We start from the raw sequence: 18,599 nt of genomic DNA, 5'->3' as shown, positions 1-18,599 counted from the left end.
CCCCGCGCGCGGGGATATGAGGCGACTTCTGTAAAAGGGGGGCCGGTGCCTCCCCCTTCTCTAGGCTCCGGCCTCCCGTCTCCTCACCCGGCCCTTCTCCCCTTCCCTCTCCCGGCGGTGCGTCCCTCGGCGCCCCCTCCCCCTCTCCCCGCGCTTCCTGTCCGGTGTGACGCTCCCTCGAGGCGCGACGGGGCGCTTCGCGGTTGCCCGGGGGAGCCCCCACCCGGTCCCCGCCGCAGCCTCCTGTGCCCGGCGGGCTCTCCCCCGGTGCCCTCAAGTGCTCTCGCCGGGAGGTCTGTTTCGGGGAGTCGCGGAACCACCTCCTTGCGGTTTCCGTCCTCTTTTCGCCGCTCTTTCATTCATCCAGCTAGTCGTTTTCTCTTGCATTGATTCCTTCAGTCGGCATCCCGGGCGCTGTTACTGGGTTTTAAAAGGACAGGAAGAGAAAATATTAAAAAGACAGTTCTTACTAGAGTACTAGCGCCAAACCCTGGCGACGCGCTTTCTGGTTCTCCGCGTTATCTCCTTGAACTCCCACAACTCTTGGGGAGGCACCTTGTAATTTACAGATGACTCACAAACCGAACTCCCAACTGGAGTGTCCCACTCAAGCTTTAGCCGAATCGCCGCACTTCCATCTCTCACTTGCAGCTTCAAAGTGTTCTCCGTTCTCCTTTCCACCCGTCCCGCCCAACCGCCCCTGCCACTTTTTTTTTTCCTCTCGTTCCAGCAACGTTTCCCCACTTTTTTGTCCTCTTCACTTCACTGCTGTAGCCTCAACACCCAGAAGAGCAGTAATAGACTCTCAGTAAATGTTTATTCCACTTGTCACTTCTTTCACCTCTCTATTCGAGTGAGATTTTCATCTTTGGAATTTCCATTGAACTGCTTCTGAACTTTGTGAGAACCGGTTTGTTTCTTCCTCCTGCCGTTGTATCATGTCAGCTCTTACGTCGGGCAGCATTGTGGTCACCGTGCTCTCCTTTTCTCAGGCTTATCTTACAGTCCTTGTGGATCTTGGGTAAAATTTAGCTCCTGCAGGGCAAGGCGGCTTCTTTAATGAAAGGGATTTTTACTTCCGTGGTATTTCCAATCTCTTAGTTGCTTTCATCCAAAGGTTTCCAACCACGTGAATATCTCTACTGATTATTTCCTATTTCTACTAACTCCAGCTTTTGTAGAAGTGGAGTTCCATGTTGTCTGCTAGAACATTGGGCTGCAAGTCAGTAAATTTTTTGAATCTCACTTTTGAGGCAAATTATTTAATTTCTGTGCCTTAGTTTGTACTTACCTCAAATTTATTTACTTATTGTGCAAATAAATGACAGATACTGTAGCACTTATTTCATTTTTTGAAAGTATATGTAGAAGATGTTACCCTGAGGCTTGAATTGGACATCACAATTCCAGTCTTGTCTGTTGAGTCTTGAGAATCACCTGCTCAACCTCCAGGTCTGAGTTTGAGGTGAAGTCTTTCTTCAATCCCTGGATTAGTTCCTAGTGGTCACTGTCTTCTCTGACTCTTCTGTCCCATGTGGTTTTATTCCTTGTAGTGTCTAATTGTTAGGGTCCTGCCCTTTGGTACTTTCTACTTTTTTGCTGATTGTGTTATGTTTAACATCCTTTATCATACCCAACACTAAGTTTATGAGTGTCGTCAAGGTCTTATTTATTTGGCTTCCGTTATTCCTAGATCATAAATGTGTAGGAATTGAAGAGCCAGTAACACTCATTTCCAGGATGATTCCCTTCCTGATAAGCTACTGTGTTCTCTTTTGTTCTGCCATGTCTTGGCACTTCTGCATGTAATATTTTTTTCTAGTTTTTCTGTTCCAGTTAGTTTGCAGGTCTGAAAGGGACTTGGAGTTTTTTTTTTTTTTTTTTTTCTTTTTAATTGATTTGTTAGTTTTTGCTCTGCTGGTCTTCATTGCTTTTGTGTGGGTTTTTTTTTTTTTAGTTGTGGTGAGCAGGGGCTACTCTTTGTTGTGGTGCTCAGGCTTCTCGTTGTGGTAACTTCTGCTGTGTGCCAGCCTCGATATTAGAGTATGATGTACCACCATAGGACAGAAAACTTCACCTCAGTCTTTACCTGCTTGCAGAGTGAATTCCTGGATGCAACTTGAGGCCCTGTCTTATAATGATTAAACTTTGGAGTCTTGAAGGCCTAGGTTCAAGCCCTGGTTCCATTAAATATTAGCTTTGTAGCCTTACAGAAGTTACTTAACCACTCTGAAACCTTAGTTTCCTGATGAGATGATACGGATAGTAATAGTATTTGCCTCATAGGTCAGTTGAAATATTCAGTAAGACAAAGCATTAAAGACTTAGCACAGTCCCCCACGTAACTGCTCAGTAAACATTGGCTAATCTTGTTAGCCAACTTGTTTTCAATAAACATTATTTTTGACACCTTATAACAAAAGACTGGTTTTGCAAATGAGAATCTTTATTTCTAAAGAAATAGCTATTTTCTTCTTTTAATTAGTAAGTATAAAAGTTACTACATTACTTCAGTCTTTTTTTGTAGCAGAATCTTTTTCTCCCCTCTCCACCCCCCAAAAAAGCCAATATGTCAGACATAAAAGGCAAAAAAATCTATACTGACCAGGTCTTTGACCTGGTCCTCTGAGACAAGCTGATGCCCTCCAGCAGTGGTAATTTAGGAATTGATTTTACTATGTAGATCTCCCAAGCCTAACCTCTGAGTAAGTGTGGTTCTGGGAATGACCAGGGTTCTGCAGTGTTACTGTATTGTTTTCAGCTGATTTGGCTGTTTGACCTGAGGACCAACTTCATTCTGAGAAACACTCTTTTGGGAAATTGTTTGTTTGAACTGTATGGATTTTAGTGTAACAAATAACCCACAGCTTGAATTTGAGTAAACAAGGAATTCTGGATCCTGGCAGGTGGTCCTTGAGTATAGGAAGTGGTATTCTGAGTCTCTTGGGAATCACTGCTACCTAGTTAGCTAGAGATCAAAGTTCTGAAAGCAAATGCTGATAAATTAGAGCTCACTGGTGCCCACGCTTCTGAAATTGGAAGATGTACGATCCAGAAAGAGTAATTTAGGTCAGGCATACCAGAGCCTTCAGTTAATAATAAATTTCTTTCCATTAATTGTGGGACACTGTTAGCCCCATTATTAGCTATTCTTATATAATAGATAGCTGATATTTTTGGTGCAAACCAGAAGCTGCCTTTGGTAAAGTGGAAGTAGTGCGCTGCTGCTGCTTAGTCACTTCAGGCGCGTCCACCAGGCTCCTCTGGGCACGGGGCTCTCCAGGCAGGAATACCGGTGTGGGTTCCCTTTCCTTCTCCAGTGATAAAGTAAGAAGTGAGTGGAGTGAAGTTGCTCAGTATATGACATTTTAAATAAAGCCCTCCCTTTATTTTTTGCTACGTCAAATTTACCAAACAAATACGTTAGATACTTATCGTCTTTACAAATTTACTATACATTTCTTTAAACAGTGAGCTTGCTTCTGTCTTTAATTTCTTAGGGCTTGATTTAGTCATACCTTTTAATATAGTTTATCAGTACAAATGGATGGAGGAGCCTGGTAGGCTGCAGTCCATGGGGTCGCTAAGAGTCGGACACAACTGAGGGACTTCGCTTTCACTTTTCACTTTCATGCATTGGAAAAGGAAATGGCAACCCACTCCAGTGTTCTTGCCTGGAGAATCCCAGGGATGGGGGAGCCTGGTGGGCTGCCGTCTCTGGGACACGACTGAAGCGACTTAGCAGCAGCATCAGTGCAAAAGGACATACTTGTTTCATCAACTGGATCTAATCTCCTAATTTTAAAATAGTGAATGCTTGCTTGTTATCAGAAAAATGATTTATAGTGATTCCACAGTGCAACTGTGGGAGTTGGTGATTATTGATTCAGCAGAATCGAAGTTGTTTTCTTAGTAGCATTAACCCTTAGAAGAGAGATTTATGATTTTTAGATGTCTAATTTAATCCTCTTCTGATGGGAAAATCCTGAAAGACCATTTTTAAATAGATAGGGCTAGTGCTTTGTGTTTTGCTTTGATGAGGAAAAGATTTTTCAGTTTATCCTCATAGTTAATATAACTTGCATTCTTCTTGTTAACTGTCTGATATATTTTATTAGGACCTTTTCATCTTCTCTCTGAAGATAGGCTTTCCAAGCAGTGTTAATTGTTTCAGGTAGCTATTCTAGGGCTTATTTAGAATCTCCCCAAATATAATCCTTATGCTTTTTATAGTCCTTTCTTGAGATAATTTCTTAATGGCTGCATTTTGAAATTTAATTGTAGATTAAAAAAAAAAAACAAAACACAAAGCAAGTTTTCCTGAAATTCCGAAGGCATGGCTGAGGGAAGGAAATGGGGTTAGCACATAGTTGGGAGTATATTTGAAGAGCTCACTGGATGGAAGCAGGGACTATATGTATGCTTTCTTTTCTGGTATCAGTTTGGGTTTTTTTCCCGTTTATTTATTTATTGGCTGCGCTGAGGCTTCTTTGGTGCACTTGGGCTTCCTCTGCTTGCGACAACTGGGGGCAGCTCATTGCGGTGTGTGGGCTTCGGTGGCTTCTCTTGTTGCAGAGTAGAGGCTCTAGGCATGCAGGCTTCAGTAGTTGTGGTATACAGTCTTAGCTGCTCCACAGCATGTGCAGTCTTCCTAGACCAGGGATTGAACCCGTGCCCCTTGCGTTGGCTGGGCTGTGCTGTGTTTTGTCGCTCGGTTGTGTCCGACTCTTTGCGACCCCATGGAATGTAGCTTGCCAAGCTCCTTCCTCTGTGGTAGGTGGACTCTTATCCACTATACTACCAGGAAAGTTCTAATTTCTTGGTTTTGATAGTTGTACTGTGTAAGATGTTGTCCTTGCTTTTAGGAAAAGCACACTGAAATGTTTACAGATATAGGAATATGTCTCTAATACAATTTTGTATAGTTTTGGGAAAATGTGTGCATGTGTACATATATACAAATGTATGCATGTTTGTATTATATATAATTATACAGACACAAAGAGGGAGAAAGAAAATAATAAATAATAGTTGGTGAATCTGTGCAAAGCATATATGAAAATATGATGTAGGAAGCAGAATTTGCTTCTCTGGCTCCATGCTAAAGAGAAGACAGAGGCTGCTCTGGGAGATACATGCACCGGGTCACTGTGTTCCTTCATTCTGTTTGTTTCCTCTTGCTGTGATGTACTTTTATTGAAGGACTCACTTTTTTTTTCATCTCAGTCTCCATATTCCCCAGAGATGACACATTTCTCCAGAAGTCTTCATATGCCTGTTGTTGAGTGATGAGCTGATGGTCTTGGAGGGTCTTTCTGGGGAGGCGGGCAGGGTGGGGGGGCAACTGTGACTCCCTCTGGGGTCAAGGACACTGGTGGCACAGGTACTGGGGAGCACTCATTGGGGTGAGCTGTGCTGGAGACCACCATTTGACACCAAGACCTGGCCCCACCTCTCCTGTGTTTTTATTTGACTTCTGTATTTAGCACTGCAGATACCACCTAGTGGGAATCCATTAAGGAGTGAGTGAAGGTAGTGCCATTTGTAATGACTGTTAGACTTTGCTTGATTGAGAAAGTACATTATGTCATGTATTTCTGGAGGTGATGGGAGTCCTGAAATAGATTAGTCATTTTCTAGATTCTTGTTCCTTATTAGTCACCACATTTTAATGAAAAGGGAGGAGACAGAAATACTAAATTGAAGCATCTTCTTGGCATAGAAGATGTACTGTATTTCATTAATTACTATGTTTCATTAATTCTAAAATATACTTTTTTTTCCCAAAAGAGAAAACTTACCTCTGCTTTCTATCATTTTTCAGGAGCAGTAGAGAACTGTGGACAATTCTGCTAGGAAGGTCAGCTCTGAGAGAACTGGTAAGTGGTATGTTCTTGGATGGATTCTGTGGTTCTTTGTGTAGCTTTTATTACCAAAAAATATTTTCCTCCTTCTCTTTGAAATAGGAAGTAAACACCTTTTTTTATTCCTAAAATTAATTCCCATTGTATTTCTAAAAGAAGCATTATGCATTCCCCAATTCTCTCTACTGAAATGCAGTGTTGTCTTACAGCCTAGCTGCTGAAGTTTTCCAAGTCTCTACTTTTCTTTGTATCTTAGTGATTCCTTTTCTAAAAAGATACCAGTGCTACTTGATTGGCTGCTGAGGGTAGGGTAAAAAAACCATTTTACCACTGCAGGCTAGGAAAGAATCTCAGATCTTTCCTTCATCTCATACTGACTTGCCTTTTTGTCCTTTTCCACTTAGCTAGCTGCTTAGGTCACAGAGGCTGAGGTTTTTAGGGCATTTTCAAGTGTATAATCAGTAAAGAACAATTCTTCATGTTCATCCCCCATTTCTGACTCTGTAAGGATAAAGTGTTAAAATGAAAGTGAAAGTTGCTCAGTCTGGTCCGACTCTTTGTGATCCCGTGGACTATAGATGTCCCTGGAATTCTCCAGGCCAGACTACTGGAATGGGTAGCCATTCCCTTCTCTAGGGGATCTTCCCAACCCAGGGATCAAACCCAGGTCTCCCATGTTGCAGGCAGATTGTTTACCAGCTGAGCCATCAGGGAAGCCCAAGAATACTGGAGTGGGTGGCCTATCCGTTCTCCAGCGGATTTTCCTACCGAGGAATTGAACTGATGTCTCCTGCATTGCAGGTGGATTCTTTACCAGCTGAGCTACATGGGAAGCCCTAAAGTATTAAGATAACATTCGAGTATTTCTAGTGTTGTGATTATAATTAACATAGTAAATGTTACATCTTTTTTAGAGTTTTAACATTTTTTTGTATGCCCTCTTCTGATAATTCCACTTCTGAGAATATATCTAAAAGAAAGAAGTACTGAAGAAACTTTGGGCACAAGCTCTTTACCATAGTAATATTCATATGAATAAAGAATTACAGCCAGCTTAAGTATATCTAATATTAGAAGAATGGTAAATGAATTATGATCTAATCACTTGGTAAAATATTATGCAACTACTAGAAAGGATGTTTATCAAGATTTTCATAATAAGGTTAAATCATTATGTTAGAATGTTAAGCAAAGAAAAGCAGGCTACAGAATTCTATATTCAAAATTATTTCAGCTGTGGGGAAAGATGCATGTTAAAAAGACTCAAAGGAATATGTTATCCTCAGTGTGACTGTAGAATCTGATTAAAATCGCATTGGTATAACTTCCTTCTTTTTTTTCCCAGAATCAGATTGAGGCAGAGCTGAATAAACATTGGCAGCGGCTGTTAGAAGGACTTTCTTACTATAAACCTCCCAGGTATGGCTATTCTGTGGGTCTCATTTGAGTAATTTCCCCGAGGAACCTGGGATAGATGAAACCATCCTCATGTAGGATTTTATTTTATTTTATTTTTTATTTTAACTGGAGGCTAATTACTTTACAGTATTGTAGTGGTTTTTGCCATGAATCAGCCACGGGTGTACATATGTTCCCCATTCTGAACCCCCCTCCCTCCCCATCCCATCCCTCAGGGTCATCCCAGTGCACCAGCCCTGAGCACCCTATCTCATGCATCGAACCTGGACTGGTGATCTGTTTCACATATGATAATATACCTCATGTAGGATTTTATGATATTACTGGGTTAGTTAGACCAGAGAGAACATAATTTGCTTAACCAGGGAAAAAGAGTATGGCACATTTTTTTCTGTCGAAGAAAAGGAAAATCCTTCTAGAAATACAGTATTGTCGAATCTGTTGTATAACCCTAGTATTGGGAATGAGGCTTTATTAAATACTCAATTAATACTCCTAGTATTTATTTCAGTCCATCTTGTTTGTGTGAGAAACTGTCAGCACCAAATGCTAGGATATAGCAGTGAGCAATGAGAATAGCAGGGGACACTTAGGTGGTGTTTATTGTGTACCAATTACTGCTCTAAGCCTAGACCTACGGTAAGTTATTTAATCCCTACAACAGCCCTTTGAGATACGTACTATTTTTATTCTTTGTTTGAATATATAGTTTTTTTTTTTTTTTTGCTGGGCAGTGGAAAAGAATAATAAAATATAAAGTAGTTAAAAAGAGAATAAACCTTATGGGACCATACTCTCTTAATTCCTAGTCCAGATCTCATTCTGTTATGCCTCATAGTTCCCAAGTTGCCCTCACTTCCCTCTATTTTTGAACACCTGTTGATTTTATTACATCTTCACCTTCCATCTTCATTCCCTTATGTTAGTGAAGAACTTTCTTTTTTCCCTTCCGCCATAGTTACATTAAGTAACTCCTAGATATCATGTTTTTTTATCTGTAAATACTTTACTGTGTATCTAGGATAGATGAACTTAAAGAAGATAAGCACTATATTATCATGTTTAGGTATTTTTATTATTATTGTTTCCATTTTACAGATGGGGCAACTGAGACACAAAGAGGTTAAGTAACTTGCCCAAGGTCACACAGCTAGTAAGTGGTAGAACCAGGATTCAAACCTGGCAGTCTCACTCCAGTGTCTGTGTTCTTAATCATCATTCTGTGTCGCCTCTTTCAGAACTTGTTGTTTAACTTTATAGTAGCCTTTGTGTTGTGGATTTTCTGTGAAATGTGAGAGTCTCTCTTAAAAAAAAAATCCAACAACAATATGCTTCAGTTCACAGAATGAGCATTTGTGGTATGAGTTTCTTTTTTTAAAGATAAAAGTTCCCTTTGTAATAACATGAAATTTAAAGTCTGACAGACTTTTTTTTTTCTTTTTTAACTGCAGGCTTAATTTGGATTTAACACATTATCAGCCATTAAAGACATTTTTTTTAATGTCCTCTTTCTATTCCAGGATTCAGACCAGGGAATCAGATTATATTTAGTTGTCATGTCCCCTTAGCTGTTAGCTGTGACAGTGTATCAATCTTGCCTTGATTTTCATGACTTCAAATAGTTTTGAGGAGGACTGGTCAAGTATTTTGTAGTATAATGCCTTCAATTTAGAACTGTATGATTTATTATTATTACTATTATTGAGGTGGTGGGTTTTCGGAAAGAATACACAGCAGTGAAGTCTCATTCTTATCATATCATGGCAGAGGATACATGTTACCCACATGAAGTCACTGGTGATGTTAACCTTGCTCACTTGGGTAAGGTAGCGTTTGCCAGATGTCTACTCTGTAAAGTCACTTTTCTGTTCCCCTCCTCTATTTATCAGAAATGAGTCACTTGGTGTAGTCTACGTTCAGAGTGGGGGGTGTAGTGGAATTAAACTACCTCCTAAAAGGGGTAGCATATATGTGTGTTACTGAACTTCTGTAAGGAAGATTGTTCCCTTTTTCCCCATTTGTTTTATGTATATATTTACTCACTCTTTCATTTATTTAGATCATGGACTCATTTATTTCATACTTTTTTTATACCTGTTCCAACTTTGGCCATGGGGCATCCTTTCAGATTTTTTATATGTCCCCATCCTTTTGTTTTCTGAGTGTTTTCTTACTCTTTGGCATTACAAGATGCTCCAGGCTCATCTAGTATTTTCCCCACCCCAGCTCTAGACTCAGTCATTTCTCCAAGGAGTCCTAATACCTTTCATTAGAGAATGATGTTAGAAATAAAGATCTGGATGTGTTCGCTGCTGCTGGGATGTTGTAGCATCTAGGCCTTCCCAGTGGACATAGCTAGGTAATATATGTACGTATGCTAACAGACCTGGTTGTAAATTTCACGTCGACTTTATTAGCTGTGAGATTTTTGGTAAGTTATTTAATCTTCCTAAGTGTTGGTAATTCCATTTGCAAAATGGGGATAGTAATGTTTGCCTTCCAGGATAGTTCTAAGGATCAAAATAATTAATGTCACTAAGTATGACTACAAATAATATAATTACAACTATAGTTTGTAACAGACATATGCTGTATTTATTACTTAGACATAGTTTTGTGTTATAAAGTCTGTAGAGATGAACTTGTGTGTGTGTGTGTTTTATAGGCACCTAAAGAGCAGAGAAAGGTTAGGTATTTTTATTTAAAACCCCTAGAGAGTCATTGAGAATGAAAAAATGATTCACTGTTCTTTTCATAGTCCAAGTTCAGCTGAAAAAGTGAAAGCTAGTAAAGATGTAGCTTCACCACTGAAGGAACTGGGTTTAAGAATCAGCAAGTTTTTGGTGAGTAAAAATTAGCACTGGCTTCAGTTTATTACCTGAAAGGTGGATATGCATGGTTTTACTGTTAGTGATTGTTGGTGAAAATTCAGTTTAATTCAGTTTTAGAGTTAACTAGAGCATATTATATTTCAAAAATGCTCAGGTAGCAACTCTTCTTGCTAAAAGCCACAAGTCAAGTTGCCTGACCCTGTTTACTGCACATCATAGAGTCGCCTTCAGCATGCTTGTGGTGTTCTTCAAGTTGACTAGATTGTATTTAAATACATAGCTGCTTCCTTTTAATTTTGGAAACCCAGATCATGCCTCCTGCTATGTTAATGTGCTTGGTGAATAAGCACGGTTGTTTCTGACATGTAAATTTAATTGGCATGTAAATTGCACATCAGTGGCTGCTCCTTTTTTCTCCTATTGAGTTAAAATCGTTACGTTTATGAAATCTTTTAAAAGAATTTTTGTTTATTCAAGTTCTGTGTTCATTCCAGAGGACAGAACTTTAGGTTGCTTTGCATACTCCTTGTGGTTTCTGACCCGAGGTGACTGTTCCTCCCTTATGGCTTCTGTTTGTAGGGTCTTGATGAAGAACAGAGTGTGCAGTTACTCCAGTGTTACCTTCAAGAGGATTACAGAGGTACTCGGGACTCACTAAAGGTTTGTAGTTATGTCCAGCTGCCTTCTCCTGCATTTATCCTCTTCCTTGTTGATTTTAGACACTTCATATAGTTTTGGTACCAGTTCTCTGCAGCAGAGATGGGTGATTAGATACAGCCATTCTCAGGAAAAACCTTGTAAACTTGAAAAGACATATGCTTAAGTTGGTGTCCGTCCTCAGATGTGGAGGGGTTGAAAGGCCAAAGATTAATGTGTTAAGCATAGAATCACAGGGTGTCTGAGCTGAAAAGGACCTGAGACAACGTCTAGCCTTTCCAACCCCTGATTTTTCATATGAGAAAACTGAGGCCAGAGGACAGCGGCAGGAATTTAAGCACAGACTTGGATATACTTCAGTAAAAAACATATCCAGACATGAATGAGCGGTTTTAGTCTTGAAGGATAAGGTGAAGATGCTTACCTTTTTCTTTGTTAATTGATTTTTCTTATAAGATAGCTCTTTGACTGCCCTTTCTTCCTTCAGACGGTGCTGCAAGATGAGAGGCAGAGCCAGGCCTTAATCCTGAAGGTCAGTGCTAGTCACCATTTCCATTCTTTGATGTAAACTTGGGCAACAGCTGCTTGACCGAGTTCTCCTGAGCACTTTGGCTTCTTGTTGAGTAAGCATTGATGTCGTAATGCAGAAGCTCATTAATTCATCTGTGAAACGAGGCTTTCCGCTGGACCCGACTGAAGCCTTTTTCCATAACAGATTCATCAGCCACTGGGAATGGGAACTGGTCCATGGATATTTTTACTCTAGGTCTAAATGCAGTAGGACTAATTTGAATATTTTAATTTATCTCCCCCAACCTCCAAAGTTGTCTTCATTTTGTTTATGATTTTCTTTGCTGTGCAAAAGCTTGTGACTTTGCTTACATCCTATTTGTTTATTTTTGCTTTGATTTATTTCTGTTGCCTTTGGAGACTGATCTAAGTGTTGAAAACATTGCTACAATTTACATCAGAGAATGTTTTGCCTTTGTTCTATTCTAGGAGTTGTTATGGTATCTTATTTTATATTTAAGTCTTTATGTCATTTTGAGTGTGGTATGAGGAAGTATTGTAACTTCTAACTTGATTTACGTGGCTGTTCAGCTTTCCCAACACCACTTGCTGAAGAGACTATCTTTTCATCATCGTATATTCTTGCCTCCTTTTTTGAAGATTGACTGTAGATGCGTGGGTTTATTTCTGGGCTCTAATCTGTTCCATTGATCATATGTCAGTGTTTGTCCTAATGCCATGCTGTTTGCTTACTGTAGCTTTGCAGTATTGTCTGAAACTTGGGAATGTTATGCCTCCAGTTTTGTTCTTTTTCCTCAGAATTGCTTTGGCAATTCTGGGTCTTTTATGGTTCCATATACATTTCAGTATTATTTGTTTTACTTCTTTGAGAAATGTCATGGGTAATTTCATAGGGATTTCATTAAATCTGTAGACTGTTTTGGGATAGTATTGCTATTTTAATGGGCTTCCTTGGTTGCTTAGACAGTAAAGAATCCATTGTAACAATATTAACTCTGTCAGTCCAAGAGCATGGAATATCTTTCTATTTCTTTGAATCATCTTCAATTTCCTTTATCATTGTTTCATATTTTATAGTTCTCAGCTTATAAGTTTTTCACCTCTTTGGTAAGGTATGTTCCTGAGTATTTTATTTTTTTGGTGTGATTTTTTATTAATTTTTTAGAAAATTTTACATTAAAGATTAGTTGATTTACAATATTGTGTTAGTTTCAGGTGTACAGCACAGTGATTCAGTTATCAGTTCAGTTCGGTCACTCAGTCGTGTCCGACTCTTTGTGACCCCGTTGGACTGCAGCACGCCAGGCCTCCCTGTCCATCACCAACTCCCAAAGTTTACTCAAACTCATGTCCATCGAGTCGCTGATGCCATCCAACCATCTCATCCTCTGTTGTCCCCTTCTCCTCCTCCTGTCAATGTTTCCCAGCATCAGGGTCTTTTCCAATGAGTCAGTTCTTCGCATCAGGTGGTCAGAGTATTGAAGTTTCAGCTTTAGCATCAGTCCTTCCAATGAATATTCAGGACTGATTTCCTTTAGAATGGACTGGTTGTATCTCCTCGCAGTCCAAGGGACTCTCAAGAGGCTTCTCCAACACCACAGTTCAAAAGCATCAATTCTTCCGCGCTCAGCTTTCTTTATAGTCCAACTCTCACATCCATACACGACTACTGGAAAAACCATAGCCGTGACTAGACGGACCTTTGTTGGCAAAGTAATGTCTCTGCTTTTCAATATGCTATCTAGGTTGGTCATAACTTTTCTTCCAAGGAGTAAGCGTCTTTTAATTTCATGGCTGCAGTCACAATCTGCAGTGATTTTGGAGCCCAGAAAAATAAAGTCTGCCACTGTTTCCACTGTATCCCCATCTATTTGCCATAAAGTGATGGGACTGGATGCCATGATCTTAGTTTTCTGAATGTTGAGCTTTAAGCCAACTTTTTTACTCTCCTCTTTCACATTCATCAAGAGGCTCTTTAGTTCCTCTTCACTTTCTGCCATAAGGGTGGTGTCATCTGCATATCTGAGGTTATTGATATTTTTCCTGGCGATCTTGATTCCAACTTGTGCTTCATCCAGCCTAACGTTTCTCATGATGTACTCTGCATATAAGTTAAATAAGCAGGGTAACAGTATACAGCCTTGATGTACTCCTTTTCCTATTTGGAACCAGTCTGTTGTTTCATGTCTAGTTCTAACTTGCTTCCTGACCTGTGTACAGATTTCTCAAGAGGCAGATCAAGTGGTCTGGTATTCCCATCTCTTTCAGAATTTTCCACAGTCTATTGTGATCCACACAGTCAAAGGCTTTGGCGTAGTCAATAAAGTAGAAATAGATGTTTTTCTGGAACTCTCTTGCTTTTTCGATGATCCAGCAGATGTTGGCAATTTGATCTCTGGTTCCTCTGCCTTTTCTAAAACCAGCTTGAACATCTGGAGGTTCATGTATTGTTAAAGCCTGACTTGGAGAATTTTGAGCATTACTTTACTAGTGTGTGAGATGAGTGCAATTGTGCAGTAGTTTGAGCATTCTTTGGCATTGCCTTTCTTTGGGATTGGAATGAGAACTGAGCTTTTCCAGTCCTGTGGCCACTGCTGAGTTTTCCAATTTGCTGACATATTGAGTACACCACTTTGACACAACATCTTTCAGGATTTGAAATAGCTCAACTGGAGTTCCATCATTCCACTAGCTTTGTTTGTAGAGATGCTTCCTAAGGCCCACTTGACTTCTCATTCCAGGATGTCTGGTTCTAGGTGAGTGATCACACCATCGTGATTATCTGGGTTGTGAAGATCTTTTTTGTATAGTTCTTCTGTGTATTCTTGCCACCTCTTCTTAATACCTTCTGCCTCTGTTAGGTCCATACACCATTTCTGTTCTTTATTGAGCCCATCTTTGCATGAAATGTTCCCTTGGTATCTCTAATTTTCTTGAAGAGATCTCTAGTCTTTCCCATTCTATTGTTTTCCTCTATTTCTTTGCACTAATCCCTGAGGAAGGCTTTCTTATCTCTTCTTGCTGTTATATGAATACATATATATCCATTCTTTTTCATGTTCTTTTCCCACATAGGTTATTATAGAATATTGAGTAGAGTTCCCTGTGCTATATAGTAGATCTTTGTTGATTATCTTGTTGTGGTTTTAAAAGGGTTTTTTCTTTTACTTTCCCTGCCTGATAATTTCATTGTTAGTGTAAAGAAACACAGTAGATTTCTTATGTTAATCTTGTATCTTGCTACCTTGCTGAATTTGTTTATCAGTTCCAGTAGTTTTTGTGTGGAATCCTTAGGGTTTTCTATATATAGGATCATGTCAGATGCATATAATGACAGTTTTACTTCTTTTCCAATTTGGATACCTTTTCTTTTTCTTTTCTGATGGCTGTGGCTAGGACTTTCAATCCTGTGTTGACTAGAAATGGTGAGAGTGGGCATAGAATCTCATTTTAACATGGAATTTGACCATGAATTCTGAAGTAGTTTCCTGTTAAATGAGAACTGAGTACATCAGTTGCAAGCAATTAGGACATACACTAGTGATATTTTTATGTATGCTTTCATGTATTTGGCCTGTCAGTTTATAGCATTATTTGTTACTTGAATGCTGAACTAAGAAATCATGCTAGACAACTTATTTTATTATTAAATAATTCCTTTTATCTTGTATGACTTGACTTGTATCCTAGTTCAAGAAGATCTTTTGCTTTTTTGGCTTAACACTGTTTGCATTTCTGTAATTTCTTATATAGTTCAAGGAATTATATATGCAGTTTTTTAGGAACTTCTTTCACATTTTTAAGTGATTTCTTTGTCAGTAAATTTAAAATTGAATATCTTCTATGCAGAGGTGAGTAACTGATTTTGAATCTTTGGGTTCTTCCCAGATTGCAGATTATTACTATGAAGAAAGAACCTGTATTCTTCGTTGTGTCTTACACCTTCTCACTTATTTCCAAGATGAAAGACACCCCTATAGGGTAAGCCCATTTAGTCCTCTTGGTTCTCTTGACCCTGTAAAATTTAGTCCTTTTTTAAATAATTTATTCATATTTCTGTTCATTTGAATATTTACCTTTTACAAAAGATGCAAGTTACCCTGTTTTGAATTTTTTTAAGGTTGAATATGCCGACTGTGTGGATAAATTGGAAAAGGAGCTAGTTACAAAATATAGACAGCAGTTTGAAGAGCTTTATAAAACTGAAGCACCAACGTGGGAGACACATGGAAACCTCATGGTATGTGGTTATTGGACCCTCCTGTAACTCTGGAGAATTGTGTATCTTTGCTTATACAGCTCTAGGTTATATTATTTATTTACTTACTAACTTAAAACATTTATAGATTATCACTCTTTAGAAAAGTTTGAAGATGTCATATGAATCACAACATTAACTATGGTACTTAATTTGGACTTTTCTTTTGACTTTGTCAATCCAATTAATTTTTTTTTCTTACCTGAAATATTCTTTTAATGGTTAATGAAACTCTCAACCCAAGATTTCATCTTCATTATCCTCATCTATTAAGTGTATGACATTGAGTCTAATTGCTTTATCCTAAGTCTTAAACCAATCTGCATTTATAGATTTATAAATTAGAATATAATCTTTTATGTTTTGAAAACAGTACATGTTTGTTAAAACAATTCAGCCAAAATATAGACAGTAATTATTTAAAGTATTTAATTGAAGAAAAGGGCTCACTTACAGAACAAAAGCATAAATTTCTCAGGAATAAGCTTATGACAATCCAGAATTTAAGCGAATAGAACTTTAAAATGCTAAAAGGAATATCAACCAAATGGAAAGACATGGCACACTCTTGAAAATGAAAACTCAGCACTGAGTGTCAGGCCTTATTTTTACCTATAAATTTAGTGTGATTCTAGAAGAAATACTAACAAGTATTTGCTTTGCCTTTTATTTTGGAACTAGACATATGGTTCTAGAATTTATTTGAAAAATACAGTAAGTAACAGTAACCAGGAAATTTTTGAGAAAGGAAGATTAATTTTATTATAAATAAGATTAAAATAATTTAAAGATGGCATTGGTACATGAGTAAATAGACTGAAGACTAGCACATAGTAAGTAAAATGTCTAGTATGGACCAAATGCTGATAGGAAATTAGTGTATGGTAAAGGTGACATTTTGAATTAATTAATAAGTTATTCAGATCAATAGTGTTGGAACTACTGGGTAACCATCTGGAGAAAAATCTATTATTTCCCTTTCTCTCATTCCTTCTACCAGAGGAAAACCAGAGAGGGATCAATGATTTAAAATTTAAAAATTCAACCATAGAAGTACTAGAAGAAACATGGGAGGTGATTTTGTTTTTATGGGGAGTGGAGAAGACTTTTAAAAGTAAAACTCAAAAGCTGTTAAAAGATAAGCTCAGCAACATCAAATCAAAAACTTTTACAAGGCAAAACGCCAAAAATAGTGCCATAAGTAAAGTCAAAAGACAAACTCATAGCACAAAGGGTTCTTAAAATAGAAAGGATGCCTATAAATCAGTAAGCAAAACTGAAGAAAAAACAGGCAAATGATATGAACATATAAAACACTCACATCCAACAGTTGGGATAATGGGCACTTATATTTTACTGTTTGAATTTGTGTATTTTTCAGTGGAAAACACTATGATGATATCTAAAAATGGAAAAGCACGTATCGCTTGACCTAGTAGTTTCACTTGGAGTTTATTTCATAAATGCATCCACACTTACATTTTGAAGTGAGTAATCTGTAGCATCTCCCAGCTTTATTCAGGTATAATTCGCATCAGTAAAATTCACTCATTTTGAGTTTTGGCAGTTGTATATGGTTATATGCCCTAACCACCTTCGTGATCAATATACAGAACATTTCTGTCTACCTAGGAAGTTTGCTGTTAGTCTGTGACACCTGGCCCCCAGCAGCCACTAGTCTGAATGAATGAAAGTGTATGGCATATTGCCGGAAGGAAAGACAGATGCCTCCAACAGTGGTTGCCTCTGGGGATAGATTTGGATACCTGGGCAACAGACATTGTAGGGAGAAGACTTTTTTTTAATCTTATTTTTATACATGTATTACCTAATAAAAATAACTTTTAAGGATTCAAATGTGTTTAAAATCTGACTTCATCTCTCTCCCACTCACTTTTCTTCATTGGTTTTGCAGACTGAGCGCCAGGTGTCTCGCTGGTTTGTTCAGTGCCTTCGGGAGCAGTCCATGCTGCTAGAAATTATTTTCCTATATTATGCATACTTTGAGATGGCACCTAGTGACCTATTGGTGTTAACCAAGATGTTTAAAGAGCAAGGATTTGGTAGTAGGCAGACTAACAGGCACCTGGTAGATGAGACCATGGATCCTTTTGTGGATCGGATTGGGTAAGTGTGAATGAATTGAAGTCTTAGAACTTATTCAGTATTTAGAGCATTGACATTAGAGTGGTCTTGTGAGTGGGTGGGGGGGGGGCTAGATACTTTTTCACTTAATGGCTGGGGAAATAGATGAGTATACTACCACTTTGCAGGTCATTCAGGGAACAAATACTTGGATTGAGAGGGATATCTTTTCTCAAAACAAGTATCGCTTTCTAGTCTATTACTTACTGTTTTTCATCTAGGGTTCATTGTTTCGTTCTGTGAAAAATCCATTGAGCAACTTATAGACCAAGCACTGTGCAAGTGCTAAGAAAACAGTGATAAATAGGACAGGTGTGTTCCCTGCCCTCTTTGAGGTCATAGTGTATATAGAGTTTTAGATTTTATGGAAATGGATAAATCCACATTTTGAGCCTATTCCCTCTATGAACAAAGATACACATTTGACCAGTGAGTTGATCTGGGCTAGATACAGTTGTTGGCTGTAGAAACATTTTGTACCGGATCTGTGCTTTGGTGGGCAGAAGCCACATGAGACTATCAAGCATTTAAAACATGGCTGGTAGACCTCCCTGGTGGAGCAGTGGTTAGGACTTTATGCTTCCACTGCAGGGGGGCACAGGTTTGATCCCTGGTCAGGGAACTAAGATCCTGCGTGCTGCACAATGTGGCCAAAAATAAATAAAATTTAAAGATAAAAGTTAAAACTAAAATAATATAAAATAAGGCTGGTCACAGAAATTCCCTGGTGGTCCAGAGGTTAGGATTCCGCACTCAAACTGCTGAGGACTCGGGTGCAATCCCTGGCTGGACAACTACAATTCTGCAAACCATGTGATATAGCCAAAAAGTAAAATATGTCTGGTCAAATTGAGATGTGCTGGAAGTGTAAAATACCTACTGAGTTTAGAAGTC

At 38.6% G+C, this 18,599-nt stretch overlaps 1 protein-coding gene across 2 annotated transcripts in view; it reads left to right on the top strand.

Annotated features, from left to right (window-relative positions):
- NUP188 (nucleoporin 188) overlaps positions 1 to 18,599 on the top strand; it is a 43,408-nt gene that overhangs the window by 286 nt on the left and 24,523 nt on the right. For both annotated transcript variants that reach the window (XR_015136208.1, XM_086324581.1), the window contains exons 2-9: positions 5,825 to 5,879; positions 7,210 to 7,283; positions 10,042 to 10,126; positions 10,694 to 10,774; positions 11,259 to 11,303; positions 15,191 to 15,283; positions 15,423 to 15,542; positions 17,476 to 17,687. Coding sequence is in view for 1 of the 2 variants with exons in the window: in XM_086324581.1 (XP_086180707.1) it covers positions 5,825 to 5,879; positions 7,210 to 7,283; positions 10,042 to 10,126; positions 10,694 to 10,774; positions 11,259 to 11,303; positions 15,191 to 15,283; positions 15,423 to 15,542; positions 17,476 to 17,687 (765 nt within the window). In the remaining variant the exon portion in view is untranslated. The remainder of the gene's footprint in view (positions 1 to 5,824; positions 5,880 to 7,209; positions 7,284 to 10,041; positions 10,127 to 10,693; positions 10,775 to 11,258; positions 11,304 to 15,190; positions 15,284 to 15,422; positions 15,543 to 17,475; positions 17,688 to 18,599) is intronic.

The sequence above is a fragment of the Bos grunniens genome, chromosome 11 (genome assembly GCF_055505025.1).
Source record: "Bos grunniens cultivar Pamir isolate PY7600 chromosome 11, Bosgru_T2T1.0, whole genome shotgun sequence".
NCBI lineage: Eukaryota > Metazoa > Chordata > Mammalia > Artiodactyla > Bovidae > Bos > Bos grunniens.
The sequence above is the reverse complement of the archived record's forward strand: the minus strand, read 5'-3'. Positions and strand labels throughout refer to the sequence as shown.